The 17261-nt window shown below is 34.3% G+C and overlaps 3 protein-coding genes across 3 annotated transcripts in view; 2 read left to right on the top strand and 1 right to left on the bottom strand.

Moving 5' to 3' along the window:
- The window catches only part of LOTGIDRAFT_102434 (hypothetical protein), a gene marked incomplete at both ends in the record, with an annotated part of 14519 nt that extends 10897 nt beyond the window's left edge, over positions 1–3622 (top strand). The window contains 7 exons of the mRNA XM_009045905.1: positions 17–61; positions 384–502; positions 652–773; positions 1098–1325; positions 1642–1821; positions 2823–2918; positions 3479–3622. Of these exons, the coding sequence (XP_009044153.1) occupies positions 17–61; positions 384–502; positions 652–773; positions 1098–1325; positions 1642–1821; positions 2823–2918; positions 3479–3622 (934 nt within the window). The remainder of the gene's footprint in view (positions 1–16; positions 62–383; positions 503–651; positions 774–1097; positions 1326–1641; positions 1822–2822; positions 2919–3478) is intronic.
- Positions 3623–9703: 6081 nt separating this feature from the next.
- Positions 9704–10198, bottom strand: LOTGIDRAFT_103375 (hypothetical protein; the record flags this gene model as incomplete). Its single annotated transcript, XM_009045904.1, has 1 exon — positions 9704–10198. A coding segment is annotated over one exon (495 nt), but the record flags the coding sequence as incomplete, so codon positions are not given.
- A 1089-nt stretch (positions 10199–11287) lies between these two features.
- LOTGIDRAFT_228113 (hypothetical protein) lies at positions 11288–16635 on the top strand. Its single transcript, XM_009045903.1, has 8 exons — positions 11288–11348; positions 11927–12073; positions 12288–12544; positions 13124–13205; positions 13776–13829; positions 15461–15592; positions 15957–16213; positions 16369–16635. The coding sequence occupies exons 1-8, from the start codon at positions 11303–11305 to the stop codon at positions 16444–16446; spliced, it is 1053 nt and encodes a 350-aa protein (XP_009044151.1). The 5' UTR covers positions 11288–11302; the 3' UTR covers positions 16447–16635.
- Positions 16636–17261: the final 626 nt, after the last annotated feature.

The following is a 17261-nucleotide window of genomic DNA, read 5'->3' as shown; positions in this document are numbered from 1 at the left end:
TTCCCTTCTTTTATAGAGAAATCTTTTTAATTATGCATTCGATAAGTTCCAAGTGCAGTGGGTTGAAGAATATTTAGCTGCTTTGAATCAGGAATAACACTTTTAGATATGAAAGTTCCATGGACCAAACCTCTGGTGATTAGGCGTGTTGGAGGCTTTCTTGCCACCCTCAAGATCGTAAAAGCATCAATGAGGTTCTATATACTACAAGCAGTGAACATGAAAAATTAAGACTAATGCAGTTCCTCTGACAGAGGTCCCTTTCCTGCACACTGAATGGTTGGTCTTTCTTCATTAATCTAATCTGAAGCAACAAAGTGCCTTATAATTCTCCATCTTTAGGTTCAAATTGAATGTATTGTGATATTTTAGGGTCAACTGAGAGAGTTAAAAGAAAGTTCCAACAAAGTAAAAGATGAAGCCAGAAGGATGTTGTCTATTGCTAAAAAAGCTACCAATACTGCTCAGGATGAAGAACTCTCCCAGGAATGGAAAAATGTAAGTCTTCTTGAAATTTAAAGCCTTTGTGAGATTTTATTGTTGAATACTATTCTGAAATATGACACACCTTAATGGTATTTGTGTAGCAGTTGTACTTCTATCGCTGAAGTGCTTGTATACAGTATAACAGTGTTTTGTATATGTTAATAGCAATCATTGATGATTATATTTTCCAGCTATTTTCAACCTGTCCGCTGGAATTAGAGACTATAGAAGCTGAAATACATGAAGAACAAGCTCGAGCTGATTGTACTTTACAGACTGATGAATCGGTAAATTTATTTTCTAGTGCCTTGTCAGTTTAAACGTTTATTACTTGAGACCGCAGACTCAGGGTTCTGTTATTGTTTACTTCATATTTTGTGATAATTTTAAAGGATCCAGCCTCTCCACAATGTTCTGTTAGAGACTGAGTTGTTTTCAGGTTGGTTTGGATTTTAGATAAGGCACACTCAATGAAATTATCACCACCATAACCATTCAGGCTTTTAATGTATCTCTCAAGGGAGATAACTCTTGATACATACTTGATGTCTTAAGACCACAATGTTACAGTATGTCAGACCATGATTATATATACATATTTATATCTACAGGTAGTAAAAGAGTATCATAAAAGAAAAGATTCTATCAATAAACTAGAGAAAGAGTTAAAACAGAGATTAACAGCTAAAGAAAACCATCAAGATGAGGTGAACCGAGCTAAAGAAGAATGGCTAGGGCCTTTACAACAACTTATTGCAAGGATCAATAAAAATTTCAGTTATTTTTTTCAATGTATGAAATGTGCTGGGGAGGTTGAATTGGCAATCCCAGAAAACCCTGTAAGTAAACAATTATATAATTTCAACAGGCCAGGTTTTGTGCTTCAGCTTTCATTTGATGAACATTTTAAATAGTAATTTTTTAAATGTCAGGAGCTGACATGGAAAAAGCATATAGTGTTTTGTATATTTCTAATGTAGTATATTTTGTAAATATTCTGAGGCAACTCTTCTAGCAAAGGTTAGCTCAGTGCATGCAAATTATCATAATCAGGATTAGAAAAGAAGTAAGTACAGGTCTGTTCATTTATAGTAGCCTACATTCAATTCAATGACATGGAATTAATCTTACTAATAATTTATATTTTGATTGTAGGAAGACTATGAGAAGTATTCAGTTAAAATTAAAGTTAAATATCGTGATGCTGATGCTCTAAGGGAGTTAACTCCACATCATCAAAGTGGTGGAGAGAGAAGTGTCGCTACTGTATTATATATGTTGGCATTACAAGAATTAGCCAAATGTCCTTTTAGATGTGTTGATGAAATTAATCAGGTAAGCAATGGGTATGGGTCCCTATTCGTACCTGTTACTTGTTAGCGATATTGACATCGTACCTGTTACTTGTTAGCGATATTGACATCGTACCTGTTACTTGTTAGAGATATTGACATCGTATCTGTAACTTTCAGCAATATTGACATCGTACCTGTTACTTGTTAGCGATATTGACATCGTATCTGTAACTTGTTAGCAATATTGACATCGTACCATTTACTTGTTAGCGATATTGACATTGTATCTGTAACTTGTTAGCAATATTGACATTGTATCTGTAACTTAATAGCAATATTGACATTGTATCTGTAACTTGTTAGCAATATTGACATTGTATCTGTAACTTAATAGCAATATTGACATTGTATCTGTAACTTGTTAGCAATATTGACATTGTATCTGTAACTTAATAGCAATATTGACATTGTATCTGTAACTTGTTAGCAATATTGACATTGTATCTGTAACTTAATAGCAATATTGACATTGTATCTGTAACTTGTTAGCAATATTGACATCGTATCTGTTACTTGTTAGCAATATTGACATCGTATCTGTAACTTAATAGCAATATTGACATTGTATCTGTAACTTGTTAGCAATATTGACATCGTATCTGTAACTTAATAGCAATATTGACATTGTATCTGTAACTTGTTAGCAATATTGACATCATATCTGTAACCTTTTAGCAACATTGACAACGTATCTGTAACTACTTAGCAACATTAACATCGTATCTGTAACTTGTTACTGTTAGAAATATTGACATTGTATCTGTAACTTGTTAGCAATATTGACATCGTATCTGTAACTTGTTAGCTTCCTTTATATTAATCTATACTATGTCAGTTGACTAGAAGTCGTTAATCAAACATTATAATGACTGAGCTGTGCACATGACATATTTAAATTTCAACAGATACATGTAATTGATTTAGTGCTGCAAAGTTGCTGAGTTTTTTTCATTAGTATATAGTTAGTTATATATTACACAGGGAATGGATCCAGTCAATGAAAGAAAGGTGTTCGAATTAGTGGTAGAAACAGTGTGTAGAAATGCCAATTCACAATATTTCCTTCTTACACCTAAGGTTAGTATGATATCTTTTCCATTAAACTGATATTATGAACCATAACAAACAATGTTATAGAAACATTGTTTCTCCTTTCCACTGAGCTGATATTATGAACCATAACCATCAATATGAACCCAGAATTCTGAAGTGAGTTGCAGAATGAATAAGATGTTGATTAGTTCACTACCAATATTTTTATGAACCGTGACAATGGGGTTCTGAACAACAAATAATCCTACATAACAATTCAACGGAATCCTTCTATTATCTATATTAGCCATAAAACTAAATAATCATTATTAAGATTACGTAGTTATTGAATTATACTGGGACTCTGTTGTATAGGTAAGTCCAACTGGTGAATATAAATTCTTATCGGCCAAGTTTGAGAGGTAAAGAGGTAGTAAGCTTATCTCTCTCATGTTATACAATGAACAACAGTCATATTCCCCTAAAACACAGATATTTATAACCTGTAAATATCTACTAATATGTGTGTTAAGTTCCATTTAACCTTCTATATATCCACAAGAATCTGTCTTTTGGTCATTTGATCAGTTAACCTTGTATTTCAGTTACTGCCAGATTTGGAATATGCTGATAACATGAGGATACTGTGTGTTCAAAATGGCCCGTTAATGATGAACCATACTGACTGGAAGTTAAAGGCTTTCTTAAGAAGAAGGAATAATATTAACTGTGATTCTCAAGACAATTGATAGATTGAATGTGATCATTTTAGTCTTGAAATAGTGCCTTAATCACCATTATAAAAGTACTACATGTATAGTGATCCCATTTTCAAATTTAAAGAATTAAAATTCCTGAACTCAACCTTTAGATATAAGGGCCAAAATCATTCTGTTTCACTGAAGAAAAGCGTGATATCGACTTTAAATGTAAAGTGCTGATTTACTAGATTCAATGTTCACAAATAGATATTACACTGTACTGCCTTCATACCAAATAAATGTTCAAATCAACCTGAGACAGTTGTTCAAATCAACCTGAGAAAGGTGTCAAAATAAACCTAAGAAGAGTGTTCTAATCATCCCAAGAAATGTGTTCAAATTAACTCGAGAAAAGTGTCCAAATCAACCTTAAAAACATGTTCAAATATACATGAGAAATGTGTCAAAATCAACCTGAGAAAAGTGTTCAAATCAACCCATGAAAAGTGTTCAAATCAACCTTAGAAACATGTTCAAATATACATGAGAAATGTGTCAAAATCAACTCATGAAAAGTGTTCAAATCAATCTAAGAAAAGCAATAGGAGAAAATTGTCCAAATCGACCTTAGAAAATTCAAATCAATGATGATAAAAGTATTCATTCCTGTATCAAAGAATACAAATCTACTTAAGATAAGTGTCAAAATCAACCTTAGAAAAATGTTCAAATCAACCTGAGAAAGTGTTCTATTCAATTCTACTCAAACTATTTCGACTTGATGTTAGATCAATGAAAACCACCATTGCAATTTAAGATATGTGCCAAATCATGGCATATTTATTTAAGTAAATCAAAGTTTAATTTGGTTAAAAAATATTAAATTTCAATTAAAATCATAGCATTGATTACAGTTTTATTTTGAATAAAACTCAAGAATTTGAGTAGATTATTTATATATTTATTTGAGTTTACCTTATCTGGATGTGGACAAATTAGGTAGTATGAGGTAGTATTTTAATTTTTACATTCAAAGAAGACAACCTCTTAGATTGAAATTTAAATGTTATCACACTGGTGTCTGATTGCTGCAATATTACGAAATATTAGAAATGGGAAAATAAAGATGCTGATTGATTATTGTTGGATCTTTCTTTGTTATATTAAAAAAATAAACTACGGATTCTGAATGTTCGTTTGTTAATCGAAAAAAGATGGCTAATGTCGCTGTCTTGGCTAAATTCCCCTTGTTGCATCCTGTATGGCATGTCCCGTCTTCATTAGTCCACAAGGTGCAGAAACGTAAAACTCCATTCATTTCATTTTTTTTGTTCGTTTGTTGTTTGTTTTCTTTAAACATGGTGGCTCAGAGTGATTAGTCGCGCCAAGACGCACATCTGATTCTGAACATGGCTATTTTGACTTGAGGTAGTTAAATAAATAATAACTGCTATAAACCAGGCCTACAAACAGTGTTGATAACTGCCTATCCTACCTCCAAATAAAGTGGATTATTTATCGTTTGAATCATACCTGGACGCTCTTTACTATGCTATACCTTAATACTCCGTTCTAAAATCAGAAAGAGAATATATCAAGATAGTACTTCAACTGGCTTTCCTCCTGTCATTGATGCAGGTCTAAGAGGTCGACATAGCAAATTGTCTTAAGCATTTTAATGTAAAATGGGTTAAAGATCCCTCAACAGATGGAACTCGCAATAAACATTCTCTTCTGTCAAAATGTAGATCTCAATACATTTAAATTATTTCTCCTCTCGCCGTATCTTAAAAAAGGTTCAAAACGTCCTTTTTAATTAGTTAATTATCAAGATGCTGGACAAACAATGCTGCTAAATGGAAATATCCTAGTTAAGTCATTCGGTTTAATCTTCACCAAGGTTCGTTAGCCTCCGTGAGTTGAGCATTCTAGCCCCGCAATTGATACGAATGTAGTTTGACATTCTTATATCCAATTTAATTTTCTGGCTGCTGGCTTTTATCAAAAAGTTTTCTCGTACTTTTATTTCTGCATAAAATCAAACAATTGTAATCATGAATATCATGTACTGATAACGCAGGTTAGCATACTGAGATCATGCATTTTTTTCTCCAAGATATTTCAGACGTAAAGCTATCGTGCTGTAATTACGTGAAATTTGATTTATTAAAAAAATGTATATCAACGGCTGAAACACGGACGTAATTTTTCAAAATTATAGCTTGAAAGAGATAACCTTGAAACCAGAAAGATACGATGATCTTCGTTACGATAGAATTTCAACCAGGACAATCACTCACCTTCACGATGTCAAGCCATTACGAAATTAGTCTTATACCTTGACTGCAATAGCCACTTATCATAGACATTTGAAAATGCAGCGATTGAATGGGATTGTACGCTTGAAAATACAGGCTATCAATGTCCTCGACAGAAAGCTTGTAAACATTAAGCCACATTTTTGTTCCAGGCTATCGGTCAAGATCTCTGATTGACTATATTCCACAATACTACACAGGTTGCTATTGTAGTCAAGTTACGAAGTCAATAGCTTGACATTATGAAGATGGGGACCACTAGCTCTTTCGAGAGTATTATTCAAGACCTCGTAATGTTAAATTTTTATACGCCCAAATGAAATTGGGGGCGTATATTGTCGTCACCCATGTCCGTCCGTCCGTCCACAATTGCTCGTAAACACTCTACAAGGCAAAATTCTTGATTGATTTTGACGAAACTCGGTATGGTTGTTTGTAATCACCCAAGGATGAAGCCTAATGAAAATGAGAAACATCTAAAAATATTTAGTATGAGTTATTTCCCTTGTTCTTGAAGCGCTCGTAAACACTCTAGAAGGTGCAATTCTTGACGGATTTTGATGAAACTTGGTGAGAGTGTTTGTAATCACTCAATGATGAACCCTATTTAAAATCAGAAATATTTAGTATGAGTAATTGCCCTTGTTCTTGAAAACGCGTTCAATTTTTAGCCTGTAAACAATCCAGAAGCTTCAATTCTTGACAGATTTTTATACGCCCACATGAATTGGGGGGCGTATAATGCCGTCACCCATGTCCGTCCGTCCTTCGGTCCGTCCACAATTGCTCGTAAACACTCTACAAGACACAATTCTTGATGGATTTTGACAAAACTTGGTATGAGTGTTCGTAATCACCAAAGGATGAACCCTATTGAAAATCAGAAGAATCGAAAAATATTTAGAATAAGTTATTGCCCTTGTTCTTGAAAGCGCGTTCAATTTTTAGCTCGTAAACACTCTAGAAGGAACAATTCTTGATGGATTTTAGCGAAACTTGGCATGAGTGTTTGTTATCAACCAGGGATAAACCCTATTGAAAATCAGAAAAATCGAAAAATATTTAGTATGAGTTATTGCCCTTGTTCTTGAAAAAGCGTTCAATTTTTAGCACGTAAACACTGTAGAAGACACAATTCTTTATTTAATCTTAATTAGTTTACTCTTTGTCTAGTTATCTTATCTAATCATTAGTTTGCTATGCTATTTACTTGTCATCACTGTGTCCCCAAGGACAACGTTGCATGGAATTATAATCATTGATTGTTTTTTCTTCTCTGAAGGTTGAATATTTCATAGTGGTAATTGTTAATGTACTGCCAAATATTTTTATTTAAAATCAAAGCTGCCAGTGGGCGTATATTACCTTGCCTGGCAGGCTATCTTATAGATTATTTGTCGAGAATGATGCTTCAAGAGATAGTGAGCTTTATGGAAAAAACAATCAATGATTATAATTCCATGCAACGTTGTCCTTGGGGACACAGTGATGACAAGTAAATAGCATAGCAAACTAATGATTAGATAAGATAACTAGACAAAGAGTAAACTAATTAAGATTAAATAAACAACTATTGTCGATATAAAAAGTGTTAGGAAGAGTACATTGTTTTATTTAAAAAGAAAGACAAGTTATTTTTAATACAAAATTTTTATAAACTAGAATGTATTATAATATGATATTGACAAATTTGATCTCTAAATGCATTGGAGGCTGTTACCCTTGCTATTACTGATTTGAATCGAATAATTGCACATTTACTCTGCAGATATATGGAGAGTGGGGAGTTACTTCAGTTTTCTGCTCAGATCATTTTTGAAATAATAGCCCCACTCAAAACACGTGCTGCAGCAAAAAATAAACTTAATAAATAAGGGAAAATAAAAGAAAACCGTAGCAAAAAGCTCGTCAAGTTATAGTAAATCTAGAGCTTGCCATGTGATTATACGTTTTTAACTTGTAAAGAGAAACTAAGTATTAAACCCGTCACGAGATAGTAAGTATTCAACCCGTCAAGAGATAATAAGTATTCAATCCGTCCAGAAATAGTAAGTATTTAATTTATAAAGAGAAACTAAATGTTTTACTCGTTAAGAGATAGTAAGTATTCAACCCGTCAATAGATAGTAAGTATTTCATCCTCCAAAAGATAATGAGTATTTAACATATAAAGAGAAACTAAATATTTAACTTATAAAGAGAAACTAAATATTTTACTCGTCAAGAGATAGTAAGTATTCAAGCCGTCAAGAGATAGTAAGTATTCAAGCCGTCAAGAGATAGTAAGTATTAAACCCGTCAATAAATAGTAAGTATTAAACCCGTAAATAATAGTAAGTATTTAACCCTCAAAAAGATAGTAAGTATTTAACCCGCCAAAAGATAATAAGGATTTAACTTATAAAGAGGAACTAAATATTTTACTCGTCAAGAGATAGGAGGAATTGAACCCATCAAGAGATAGTAAGTATTCAACCAGTCAATAAATAGTAAGTATTTAACCCGCCAAAAGATAATACGTATTTAACCCATCAAGATATAAGAAGTATTTAACCCATCAAGATATAAGAAGTATTTGACCCATCAAGATATAAGAAGTATTTAACCCATCAAGATATAAGAAGTATTTAACCCATCAAGATATAACAAGTATTTAACCCATCAAGATATAAGAAGTATTTGACCCATCAAGATATAAGAGGTATTTAACCCATCAAGATATAAGAAGTATTTAACCCATCAAGATATAAGAAGTATTTAACCCATCAAGATATAAGAAGTATTTAACCCATCAAGATATTAGAAGTATTTAACCCATCAAGATATAAGAAGTATTCAACCCGTCAAGAGATAATAAGTATTTGACCCGTCAAGAGATAATAAGTATTTGACCCATCAAGATATAAGAAGTATTCAACCCGTCAAGAGATAATAAGTATTTAACCCGCCAAAAGATAGGTGTTTAATTTGTATAGAGAAACTAAGTACATATATTTAACCCTAAGATATACGAAGTCGGACTCCAGTCAAACTTTGAGTTTGCATTGCTCAAACCTTATTAAAGTCATGCTCAACATATATATACATTCAAACGTTTAAAATGAAACCAGTAGTAATGTTACCTCTGTTGGTGACTTTCGCTAAAATCTACTGGTTTTATACACGAATTGGATAAATATTTTGATCAATTACGCTGTTTAATAGACCTTCACCAACTCACAGTTCCTCACAGTTCCTCACAGTTCCTCACAGAACTGTAAAATATCGCTCTAATGCATTTGAATGTTTAGATGATACAACATTAATTATGGATAGTATTGATATAAAAGGCAGGTGAAGTGGAGATAAACAGGAGCATGGCGTGACCATTTTGACTGGTGGTGTAGTGATGCAATCTACAGTCTTCAGTAAAAGTTATTGTTGGCAAAACGGTTTCAGTTGTATCAAGCAACAAGTCGACAAGTTAAGTGCAACATTTCCCAATGACTTGAAAGATTTTGATTTTACTAAGGCTGTCGGTAAAACGCGGAATCGTTCGGTGAAAAAAAATAATTGCCGAAGCCGTCGGTAAAGCCGATTGGTTGACCGAAAGCGTGAAAACCTGACAACAATCGGGATCTTTCATGTTATTTGGAAATGTTGCACTCAACTTTTTTTTTTACCGACAATCACTTGTAGACGAACAGTAACATCATAACCGACAAAAGGTTTTCATGCTTTCGGTTAACTCAACTGTTTTACCGCCGGCTCAAGCCATTATCGTCTTTTACCGACCGATTCTGCGTTCAGTAAACCCCCACGCTCCCGTACGCTACGTCCCAGATGCATGATGTGTGATCTTAGCAAGATTGGTGATATCGTAGCATGATGTGTGATATCGTAGCAAGATTGGTAATATCGTAGCATGATGTGTGATATCGTAGCAAGATTGGTGATATCGTAGCATGATGTGTGATATCTTAGCAAGATTGGTGATATCGTAGCATGATGTGTGATATCGTAGCATGATGTGTGATATCGTAGCATGATGTGTGATATCGTAGCAAGATTGGTAATATCGTAGCATGATGTGTGATATCGTAGCAAGATTGGTGATATCGTAGCATGATGTGTGATATCTTAGCAAGATTGGTGATATCGTAGCATGATGTGTGATATCGTAGCATGATGTGTGATATCGTAGCAAGATTGGTGATATCGTAGCAAGATTGGTGATATCGTAGCAAGATTGGTGATATCGTAGCATAATTGGTGATTTCGTAGCAAGTTTGGTGATATCGTAGCAAGATTGTTGATACCGTAGCAAGATTGGTGATATCGTAGCATGATGTATTTATTCATCTCAGTTAACACATCAAGAGATAGTAAGCATTCAACTTGTTAGGAGAAAGTAAGTATTTAACTTCTCAAGAGATAGTTAGTATTTCACCCCGCCAAGAGATAGTAAACATTAAACCCGTTGAAAAATATAAAGTATTTCACCCACAAGGGAATAGTTAGTATGTAACCAGCAATTAGATATTAAGTATTTGACCCTTCCAGAGATGGTAAGTATTCAAACCGACAAGAGATAGTAAGTAAGTACTTATATCGTCAAGAGACAGTAAATATTTAATCAGTCAGTAGTGTTGGTACACTGTCGAGTACATTAAACAATATTTTGAGATCATTGATATTGTTTTGCACCTTGACATAGAAAGTTGCATTTCTTATCTTGCCGCTCGAAGTAAATAAATTACTTAAACGTGTAGACAGTTGATAAAAAAAATCATCCGGGGTTTTCTTAAAATCGAAAGTAAGGCAAGTTGTGATATGAAGAAAAAGGGTCTGTGGGTTATCACTTGGCATAGATAGTTCTGTTGCTGACTAAAATTTGAAAACAATTTCACTCATGTTTATTTGTATAAATAGGGACGTTTCTCGTTGCACTAAACGCGGAATGAATGTTGTGTTGACACTAAAATTGCGGCTTTACTTTAAGCAAGATATCTGTTATCCACATCCGTAATTTTAAAAAGGTTTGAAAGAAAAATGAAATGAATCGAATTAGTGTTTTACCTCTCATGATATATGTGCCCGATTAGGCTTACACAGATCGGAAACACCATGTAATAAGCCAAATTTGCAACAATGCAATATTAGCTTTTTCTTTTTCGATTTCTAAATCTTACTGTCGATGGTTCTTTATTAGCCCACATGGTACAGAAACGTAGGACGTAAAACTCATTTCAGTTCTTTAACATGCACAACTTGTAGCACAGGAATTGTCGTTTACAGTCCTAATCAAACCCTTGGGAGCTTTTAACGTAAATCCAAACATTTCTATTAATATATGATACCTGTATAAGGTAACGTCAAGATTTACGAATTGAAATTTACTATAGCTGTTGTTGTTGAGGATTAAGAAATAATGGGATTAATCTATAAAACTATTTGTTTGCTTTCAGCACTAATAGGTAAGAATTAAAAGCTAAGCTGTCTGTGAATGGGATTATTTTATTTTTTCCGTTGAAAAAAATATTTAACGGTGCAGTCATCTATTGTTGACGGTATATCAACATTTTATTATTGTTATTGAAGGATTCACAAGGGAATTTAACCTTTGTATAATTTATATTGGAGACAATAGAACAGCAGCATTCTAAATTATCATTAGAGCAAATAATATCAAGTTTTTTGTCTTGAATATCAGAAAACACAGGCATCAGCGGGATATTGGAACGGTGTAAAGAAAATATATGTATGTGTCACCAATTCACACATATAGACTATTTACAAGCTGTATACCCTTCTTTATCAAGCAATTGGCTATTGGATGTTACCTATGCATGTGGCTCTATAGATTCAATCAGGCCCAAGCCTAGGGGGTGGGTGGTGGGCAGTGGGGAGGGAATTTCCCTCAGAATATATTACTAGCCCCTCCGAACAATCAAGTCTGGCTACGGACCTGGATGAAATATAGGGGCACTGACTTTTATCTTCCATTTGATTAAGGCTTTGATGATTGGCGTTTATTAATCCATATTTGTTATAGGGGCCAGTCAAGCAGGGATTTCTTGTGATTTTGAAACAGACTTTTGTGACTGGTATCAGATTAAATCTGACCACCTTGATTGGAAGCTAGGTACTTCAGGAACACCAGACAGAACTTCCGGTCCTGAACATGACCATACTACTGGGCGTAAGTTACACTATTGTCACCTCGATTCATTAATCAAACGACGCCATTCCTACACAGATAACAACATATTTATTAGCGGAAGAATCTGATACCGAAATTGCATTCGAAAAGGACTCAACGTGTGTCTTGGCAATTGGATTAATTCGTCGATCATATTTCGTTGATTATAAAATAAAAAAAACTAGTAACCTTTTTATCGTTTGATCTTTAATAGAAGGGAATTTCGCCTACCTAAGCGGTAGTCATGCCCGGTTAAACAATGCTTCCGGTGGAATGATCACACCGTTAGTGGTGACCAATGAAACGGCGACACTGTCATTCTGGTATCATATGAATGGTAATGGAATTGGCAGCCTGCTTGTCCTAATCATTGATGTGAACGGAAACAGACAAGAAATCACCAGAATTACTGGAAGACAAGGCAACGAATGGAGGAAAACTAGCTTCGATTTACCATCAGGATCTTTTAGAGTAGGTCTGAGATAACAGATTTCCATTAGAACTAAAAATATATTTTATCTATATTATAACACCATTTTCTAAAAGGGGAGTAATCTAAATACTTGAAGCTGTGGCCTAAGTGCCTATGTCAATGAAGATTTCTGTTAATTTAACTACTCTGGTCTGAAATATCTGTCCATTACAAATAAAAATATATAGCCTATGTATAACAGCTTGAAACACTGAGTGATACCGGCTTGTATCGAACTTTCTTACTTGAGACAATAGTTGGAGTAACATTCTTATTGATGAATATTTCTGGTAATATTTTTACAATCTGGGACTGGATTGTCAGAACAAAGGTTTTAATGGAGCCATTTCAATATTCATTCGTATATCTACTACCCACCAACTTTGTCCTGTGTTACAAAGGTACAAACTGTGTACATTGAATGTGGGACCTAAATGAGTTGTCGGTACATTGAGTTACATGTCGTTTAGTCTTGGATCCGAAAACTTCGTATTGACGAGACTAGAGGGTTTAAATTTCAATTTATCAATCATGAAAATTGATTTTATTGTTACATCACGTCATGGGTTATTCTTCAGATCTGTATCCTAGGAACAGCACGGTATCATTTTGGCAGCGATATTGGTATTGATGACATTATACTGCTGGGTCACGTACAAGGTGGGAACATCATAACTTCTTGTTTGTTTCCTTTATACATCTGTTGCACTCAAATACACGATCCTTTTTTACCTTTAAAACGTTTCGTCTGCAAACCATGGGAAGAAACTAATTAATTAAAAGGATTATGAAGATGTTACAATGACAGAAAAAAAAACTATAGTTGAATAAATAAACAGTTCGAAAGCTATATTGTGAGCGTCATAAAAAGTATTGTTTTAAAAAATGAATTCGCATTCAGAAAAATCCATTAATCTGTACTTTGTACATTCAAAGGTCCGTTTCAGACAAATCTTGATTGATTACTGAGTTAATTTCAGAAATCTGAATTTTTGGTGAAACCACTGAAAAAACATCATCTAAACATGGTTGCATACAGTGATAATGTATCAAACAACCGATCTAGGAAGAGGTTATATTTGGCGGCTGAATGAACGACAATGCTTCACGGCGATGTTTTGATGCTTACTGGAAACCTATCCTACCTTGATCATTCTGTGTCTGTTTCTTCATGCTACAGGAAGGGTATATTGATTATAATCTCAATATTTGTTTTCTAAATATTTTCAGAAATAACAACCACACCTCCACCCACCACTCCAGAACCAACTATTGATGTTAGCGGTAAGAGCTATAATATCTCCAGGTTTATTGATCACGTGTAGGTTAGGTAGGGTCGGGGTTAGGTTAGGTTAGGTAGGGTTAGGTAAGATAGGTTCAAGGTTAGGTTAGGTAGGGTCAGGGTTAGATTAGGTAGGTTCAGGGTTAGGTTAGGTAGGGTCAGGGTTAGGTTAGGTAGGATCAGGGTTAGATTAGGTAGGGCCAGGGTTAGGTTAGGTAGGGTCAAGGTTAGATTAGGTTGGGTCAAGGTTAGATTAGGTAGGGTCACGGCTAGATTAGGCATGGTCAAGGTTAGGTTAGGTAGATCCAGGGCTAGATTAGGTAGGGTCAGGATTAGGCTAGGTCATGGTTAGGTTAGGTTAGGTAGGGTTGGGTATAAGCGAATATCGCCACCTATAAGCCTAATAGGCGGCAATCCAACTTGTTTGGGTTTGGTAGGGTTAATGGTAGGAGGGACTACAATATGTACGATAACCGATTAAAGGTATACTGCCAAAAAAGTTAAACAAAAATTAAACTTTGTCAAAATGAGTCTTTGTTCATCGGTGGATTTACCTGGTGTCATAACTATACAACAACAACCGTATATAATCCAATAAATCTATGAAACATGCCTATAAGCGTGTTAAAATAATTATGTAGTTTATTGGATACATCGTCTTATAAAGAGATTCTATTCTTTTTTCACGGCACCTGATACGTCCAACTGATGAACAAAACTTGGCCAAGTTTGAGACTTCGTGTTCATTTTAAGAGCTATATACCTTAAAGAATCTTAAGGTCAATAAGAAGAAATACAGGTTAGGTATTGTTATCGAATGTGATTCAAATTGGAAAGTAACGGTATATTCCCAGCCCGATCTTACTATTTTATTTGTGTTAATCACATCTCAAGATCTATGAATCATCAACAAATATTGATACTAACTTAAGTCTGTTAACTACATGTATTCAAAATTGGTCTTCTCCTCAGGAACAAAAGCATTAAAACTATTTCAAACTTCAATATTGACTTACTCGATTACAACAAAGGGCTTACCTGCCGGAGGTTGCGTCTAAAAAATAGAAACTAGGGGTTAACAACCTCTTCACAAGGACGAGGTCAGGTTAATCATGGCTGAGTTGAGCTGGTGTAATAAAGATGGAGTGGGGAGTGGGGGAGGGGGGTTGATGGTTATGGAGCGTTTTTTTTTTCAATTAAAGAATGTGATACTCTTTAACATTTTGTATGCCTTGAATCGTGAAGAGAAGACAACTATTTGGCAAAATTTACGGCCTGGGTATGAAATGGTAGCAGCTTTCGATTTCAAGAATAATCTTGCTCCATTGAGTCAATAAGAGTGGAACGAAACAGTTTCTGCCAAGTTGTCATAAGATGTTCATGTTATACTTTGTAACAAAATTTTGTGAGCGAAAGTAGTTGCCAGGCTTTCGAAATTCACTCTCTAATGGTCTAAATCTCTTGATATGTTTTCATCTTGAAATGCAATCACTAGATAGTTTGAATGAGGTTGGCGGCACAAATAGGCAAATAAGGAATGTATAGACTAAAGAGATGCTTTTCGTTTACTTTGGTAAATCATTAACAATTGACAAAACATTAACAATTGATAATCAATATTTTAATATTTTAGAATTGAAGTGTGACTTTGAGCTCGATTTTTGCCAATGGAAACAAGATGCAGAAGATCAATTTGATTGGAGAAGAACTGCGTTCGATACGCCAGATAGATCTTCCGGTCCAATAGCCGATCATACAACCGGAAGTAGGTATTTTTGTGTATTGTCTAAACTCTTTTTGTTGAATTCTCTTTATTGAAAAGTGTCTCTCACTCACTGAAAAACAATTATAAAAGCTGATTTCGCCTTTTTAGTGTCTTCTTTTATTTCAAGAATTCATATGAAATCATCTGGCTATAATAGGGTATTTATTATCCATAACTCGTTCCCGTAAAAAAAAACAGCTACATTTACAATTTCTAAGCGTTGTATAACTCATCTGGATTTAAAAAGATCGCGATTGTATCATGTGAATTAAAACATGTATGTTTGGAACAGATCATTGAATTAATAAGAGATGTCAATTAAACGAATTGCATGAACATTAAAAACTACGATTTCTGTTTTCAGACGGATCCTACGCATTTATCAGTGGGCACGAGGTAATGCAAACATATTGGATCTCTCGAATGATTAGCCCAGAAGTTGTGGTCTATAAACGGACAACGTTTAAATTCTGGTACCATATGAACGGCCATGGTATTGGTTCCCTGATCATCAAGAGCCTATTGAATACTGGAAAAACGAATCTACTGTTTAAAGTGACTGGAAGACAGGGACCAGATTGGAATGAGGGAAGAATAGATCTACTTCCTGGAATTTACAGGGTAGGCTTTGTTGCTAATTTCATGGTACCAATCACTGTAATCATAAACGTAGAAACCAGCATTCGTGGAGAGGATAAAATTTTTCTTTTCAATTATTGCACCCTGACGATTACATCTGAAATTGTCATTGATGATTTTATTGTTTTACATTTCAGCTATCTATTGAAGCCACAGTTCGTCTCCACTATGGTAGTGATATAGCTATAGATGATATAACAGTTGTACCACTATAGTCGAGATGATCAGGTTGTGTCAATAGCGATAACTGTGCCAACCAACACAATGAAACTGTATATAATGTAACTGAAATGTGATCTGCATCATAGGGTCAAATTGGGTGTTTCAGAGGACTAGTTGTAATATAAGAATGTATTTTTATCCTATATTATCTAATATTCTGGTTAATAAAATTATAGAACTCCAGTTATCACTAATATCAATAAACTGCTTTCCATGTGGACAAAATTCTTTACATAACGTTAATGCAACAATCTTGTATCTCAATGTTTCACAATCGATCTCCTCAAAGCTATATCTACTAGGCATTACAAAAAAGACAATACATAACCCTTCCTAGGAATGAGCGCTATCACAGTTCAATAAGCGTAATCTTAATCTTAATTATTTAACCCCGAGTTGGATTTAATCGAAACAGTCTCACGAATGTTTAGCGAAATATATCTTGATTTATAAAGGATTTACATAATATTATCATATTACACATAATTTTATGGCCCCTGCTCATCGGATGTATTCTAGAATCGCCATTGTATATAACCCCAGATAGAGCAGGTGGTGTTACTTCAGACTTATACGGAAATACCAAAGCCAAGAAGTTTAGCCACAGACCAATGGATCTTCCGTCATTCCGTAGTTATCTTGATAAAAAACAAATTACCCTAAAATCCTACATTTTGAACGCTTATCTACTCTAAATCTGTTTTCTCTACATTGAGGATTTTTTGTCTGTAGCATGTGTCGATAGCAAGAGATCCAGCATTTGTCAAAAACTATAGAATGTCATTATTCAAGTTCAGCATTTCATATA

The sequence above is a fragment of the Lottia gigantea genome (genome assembly GCF_000327385.1).
Source record: "Lottia gigantea unplaced genomic scaffold LOTGIsca_1, whole genome shotgun sequence".
Lineage (NCBI taxonomy): Eukaryota > Metazoa > Mollusca > Gastropoda > Lottiidae > Lottia > Lottia gigantea.
This window is presented reverse-complemented; position numbering and strand designations above follow the sequence as displayed.

What these genes read in the sequence shown, in the direction of transcription:
- LOTGIDRAFT_228113 (XM_009045903.1), top strand. Translation starts at nt 11,303, where the DNA reads ATGGGATTAATCTATAAAACTATTTGTTTGCTTTCAGCACTAATAG. An exon ending in ACCAACTATTGATGTTAGCG is followed by an intron (nt 13,830 to 15,460) that starts GTAAGAGCTATA and finishes TTAATATTTTAG; the next exon opens with AATTGAAGTGTGACTTTGAG. An exon ending in TACTTCCTGGAATTTACAGG is followed by an intron (nt 16,214 to 16,368) that starts GTAGGCTTTGTT and finishes TTTACATTTCAG; the next exon opens with CTATCTATTGAAGCCACAGT.